This window comes from Lepisosteus platostomus, chromosome 20 (assembly GCF_059453375.1).
Source record: "Lepisosteus platostomus isolate fLepPlt1 chromosome 20, fLepPlt1.hap1, whole genome shotgun sequence".
Classification (NCBI taxonomy): domain Eukaryota; kingdom Metazoa; phylum Chordata; class Actinopteri; order Semionotiformes; family Lepisosteidae; genus Lepisosteus; species Lepisosteus platostomus.
Genome location: NC_142630.1, coordinates 11,400,796 through 11,405,207, shown reverse-complemented (window position 1 = coordinate 11,405,207; position 4,412 = coordinate 11,400,796). Strand labels below are relative to the sequence as shown.

At 38.9% G+C, this 4,412-nt stretch overlaps 1 protein-coding gene across 1 annotated transcript; it reads left to right on the top strand.

Annotated features, from left to right (window-relative positions):
- Positions 1–256: 256 nt before the first annotated feature.
- cdca9 (cell division cycle associated 9) lies at positions 257–4,069 on the top strand. Its single transcript, XM_088613484.1, has 10 exons — positions 257–419; positions 681–812; positions 930–970; positions 1,530–1,578; positions 1,702–1,796; positions 2,021–2,085; positions 2,407–2,511; positions 2,678–2,765; positions 3,614–3,700; positions 3,857–4,069. Exons 1-10 carry the CDS (start codon positions 284–286, stop codon positions 3,902–3,904), a joined length of 846 nt encoding a protein of 281 aa, XP_088469610.1. The 5' UTR covers positions 257–283; the 3' UTR covers positions 3,905–4,069.
- Positions 4,070–4,412: the final 343 nt, after the last annotated feature.

The window sequence follows — 4,412 nt, the reverse complement described above, 5'->3', positions numbered from 1 at the left end:
AAAAAAAATGAAAATGCTTTACTATATCAAATAATTAGCTAGCAATATATTTCACTTAACGTCCCTACTTGAATTCCTGCAGTAAAATATATTGGTTGGTTCTGCTTCCTAGACGTTATTTAGCTAAAGGCAAAATCATACCCACTCACGCCCGTAATCATCGACTCAAATCAAAACAATTGACAAAGCGAGTTTGACCATTAACGATTTCACGTGTAGCCTACCGGCTTAAGGTATAAGATAAAACAATGTTGTAAGGAGAACTTAGAGGTATACTAAATTTATGAGAGACGAAGTTATGGCCCCTAGGAAATGGAAAAAAAACTTTTCAGCAACTGAAGTTGAAGGCGTTAGCCAATTGAACAACGAGCAAAGGGAACAGAAAACTAAACTATTCATGCAGCAATTCCAGAAAGAAGGTAGGAGCACGGAATTGCGCTGTCGTTCTTTACAAAGTTTCTAGAATGTTACACCAGTATCTCTCAAACCAGTTCTTATGCTCATGTAACGATTTAAGAACGGTGCATTCTCAGCGTAGGACTGCTTTAACTTTCAAAATTGCACCTTTTTTGGCCCCTTGAAGTGAAATCGTGTTGTTGAAAGACGCACCTCTTCTCTAAGCCATTCTCCATCCAAATGCGAAGTGATCTAAAAGCCCTTCGTGACTCGTTCCTCACCAGCACAGGAAAGAACAAAAGAAATGGAAGAAAAATTAGAGCAGACTGTGGCGACGGTGGAAAAAGCTTTCAAAGTACAAATATTGAAAATGCCCCCGTCACTGCAGCGCAAAAGCGTGAAGGAACTGACGAGTGGTAAGGGAAAACTATTGAAGAAAATGAACATTTTTCTTGGTGGCATTATGAAATCGGAGCAGTGTTGAGCCTTTTGTTTATCCTTTTGTCTGAAATCCATGTATTTATTCGCTGCAGAAGACGAATCCCAAGCTGGGGAAGTTACAATTGCAATGCAGGTAAATGTTTTACGTTGCACTTGTGCTTGGACTTGAGAGGGGGAAAATAAACATTTATTTACTGGCAAGCTGTAGCTGGGTATAATAGTGCCCCCATCTCAGCCCTCCGATTTTTCTTGCATTATGTTCTTGCACTGTAAAATATATTGTGCTTTACAAAGGAATTGTAAAGATCACTGCCCCCTATTTGTCTAGGAAAAATGAGATTTATTAGAGTTCGTAAGTCAGTGGCTGAGCTTTGTGGCACTGAATTATTTCTGAAGGATCAATGATAATTAAGAGAACATAGTATTTTAACAAATCAAGTGACGCCTTTATGCCTACGGTTATATACAAGTAACTATAGCAGCAGCATACATCGAGGCGGCTATTGCCAAGCAAGCATGAAACAAAACCACTATGAAGTGCTAGTTCTTGCAATGCATAAACGTCCACTCACGAAGAATTACGCTGTATAAATAGCAAATATACATTCATTAAATCATATTGGCTGTATGTTAAAGGAAAATGCTGCCACCTGTTGTCAAGAAAGGATAACCGCATTGAATGTTCATTTTAGGCAGACTCTTCAGTGATTGAACCGGTGAAAAAGAAAATCGGTAAAAAAGGTAACGCCCTTTTAAAGACACAAGACTACTTGCCTATCTGTGAGCAATTCTCTTATGGCGCTTCAGTGTTGGCGGTGTGATCTAAATACAGAATCTTCAGTGATTTAACTTTTTTTTTTTTAGCCCAGATTGCTAATAAATCTGAAGCCTCTCGCCCAAAACAACTGAGGAGAATACTATCAGTGCAAAGCAACAAGACTGTAGAGACGGTAGGAAAGGTAAACTATGCAGTGACTGGCCTTTCTGAGTAGGGTATAGTTAATATTGGCAAAATTCTCTTAACCCCTAACCCGCAGAAATTTAAGATGTTAATTGATACTGTAAGTACAAAACTTCTTGTATATATATTTTTTGCAATATAGACTGGTATAAAGTTTCAATGTCTTAAAAACCTGATTAACGCTATTTCCCCAAGACTGCTTTTCAGTGTTTGTGTTTACAGACGGTGACAAAATCCCGATCTTTGGATTTCTCAAATTCAACATGTGCGAGACCAACACCTCCCAGGTAAAAATTTAGAGAAGGCTGTTTGATACCATACTATTTTTGAGGGGTGGAGGGAGTGTAGGAATATATCTTATGCCTCTTTATTTCTGTACAATTTTGAAGCTCTTCAAAGATTTTAACTAGAATTGCTTTGTAATTTGCTTTCCCAGCTAATGCTGAATAACCAACTCTTTGAAAACAAATGCCGGGACACTATACAGAGCTGCCCACACTTAATGCATGGGATCAACCTCCAAAAAGTACCATTTAAGGCCATTATTCAAGCTTGCAGGAAAAGCTGCTTTGTCAGTCCCTTTTCTGAAGGCATGTTGTCTTTTCCAGGGCTAGTCCAGCTGCTCCAGCCTCCACTCTGAGAACAAGAAGGACTCATAGTCGGATTGCTAAAGCCACAAACTTGACTGCATTGCCCAGTGAAAGTCAGCTGAGGTTCCCCCTCCCCCCTTTTCTTCTCAAATTGCTTCTTGAAAATCTGGTTGTACATTTTTTTTCCTTACTTAATGTGCACTTTTGTACTGTCCTTCTTAAGCTCCTGCAGTCTGTGGCTGGTCCGTTACGTGTGTTGACTTTGTATGCATGTTTTCCTTTCTAACAGAACCACCAGGCTGGCGAGTGATGGGGAGATAGTTGGTAACTCCCAGTTAGGAATTGCCATTGCCACTATTTCTACGTCTCATGGACGGGTAAGACCACAATCGCATAAGTCTCATTGAGATCTCATGATGTGTCCCATAAGTCCCACTAAGCCCCAAGCCCTTCCTCCAGGATCACAGTTTTGTGACGTGGAGCAGATGTGGACTTAAGGTACACAAGCATTGGAGGTTGTGCCATTATAAAAAGGGTATTGGGACACCCTTGCATGATGTCTCTTGTGGGTTATGATACAAGGTAAACTTGTCAATACCTCTGTTTCTTTGTACTATTAAATACTTTGTCATTCCATGTACAGAATACTCCATAGTTAAATGAATGTTCATCAGTTGAAATTGGGTAGTCCATGAATAAAATAGCTTTGTCAACACTTCATACCTACAATACACAGCCTGCTTTTACAGTAGGTACATAATTATTTTTTTACATAAAGCTTTACAACCATAAGATAAATTTAACTTGCACTTGAATATTTCCTTCCTCATGGCAGGTTCACTTGGCTTTGAGAGGTTAGAATATGGTTGGCAAGGGGTTTTGGGTAGTACCCTTCAGTGAAGTCTGGTCTAATGCGGACATGTGAGAAGGGCTCACTGGGGAATTTGTGAACACCCTTGTGAAACGCAGACTAGAAATTGGGGGGGGGGGGGGGCATGCATATGGAGGCCATGAGACCGCAAGTGTGAATATTGGAATGAGACCTTGGAGACCCAAACCTTTCTGTGTAGGGAGAATTGTAACCCTTAAGTTATAAGTCAAAACTTGTACTGAAATGTGTACGTATTCTTGTGTTTTAGCTTGATGTTCATGCTAGACCTCTAAATGATTCATAATGTCCATCTTTAAAAGGGCTTGCATTAAAACTCATTCTTTTTTCTGTGAGACTTTCACCTTGTCTGATGAGGGAAAAGATGAAATTGACCTGGAGATGCTTGATGACACTGCTTTAACGCAGATGCAGAAATTAATGGTTAGTGCTGTTTACACTTTGGGATTCCAACAAATAGCATAACATGGGAGACTGACATTATTTTACAGAGAAAAGTTATGTAGTTCACATTACTATTTTTTCAGACTAATAGGAACAAGTATAAGCATTCTGATGTAACTTTTTTCTTTCTCCCAGAGTTTGATGGATTACCTGTGCAGTAAAGCCAAAGTGAATTCAAGTTGAGGTGCTACCAGGAAAAAAAACAACTTAATGCTGTGATTTTTAAAGCCCATTTGACAGACTTTAAGCGTTTCTTAGGATGGAAAAAGACTTTATTGAAAGTTTTATCTTCAGATGAATGTTATGTAATGGTCTATTTAAATAAAAGTATGTTTTCTAATGTATAAATTGACTTGTATTTGTAATCCATTACTGTGCTGATTTGACGCCCTCTGCTTTAAATGTGGCAGAAAAGCCCTTGCCTTCCAGAGTGATGTGCTAGCTTATTTGTATATTAAGAGACCTGTAACCAAAATGGAATCAAGTTATGACCATTAAAAATGCCTTTTGATTTTGACTGGGAGAACCTGTAGACTACAGATTTTGTGGATAAAAGGTGACTCGTTTTGAATGAATGGAATACTTGAGTTTCAATTTTGATATGATCTCAGGAGGCCAGGTGAAAAAGCTTTAAGGCTCTAGAAACCCTAGATGAAATGCCGGTGGTTTGCATCTCATTTATCCCTTCTTA

Bases quoted from the DNA above. Each gene is read 5' to 3' on its own strand.
- cdca9 (XM_088613484.1), top strand. From the start codon at position 284: ATGAGAGACGAAGTTATGGCCCCTAGGAAATGGAAAAAAAACTTTTCA. The intron at 1,579-1,701 runs GTAACGCCCTTT...TTTTTTTTTTAG, and splicing joins AAAGAAAATCGGTAAAAAAG to CCCAGATTGCTAATAAATCT. The intron at 1,797-2,020 runs GTAAACTATGCA...TTGTGTTTACAG, and splicing joins CTGTAGAGACGGTAGGAAAG to ACGGTGACAAAATCCCGATC.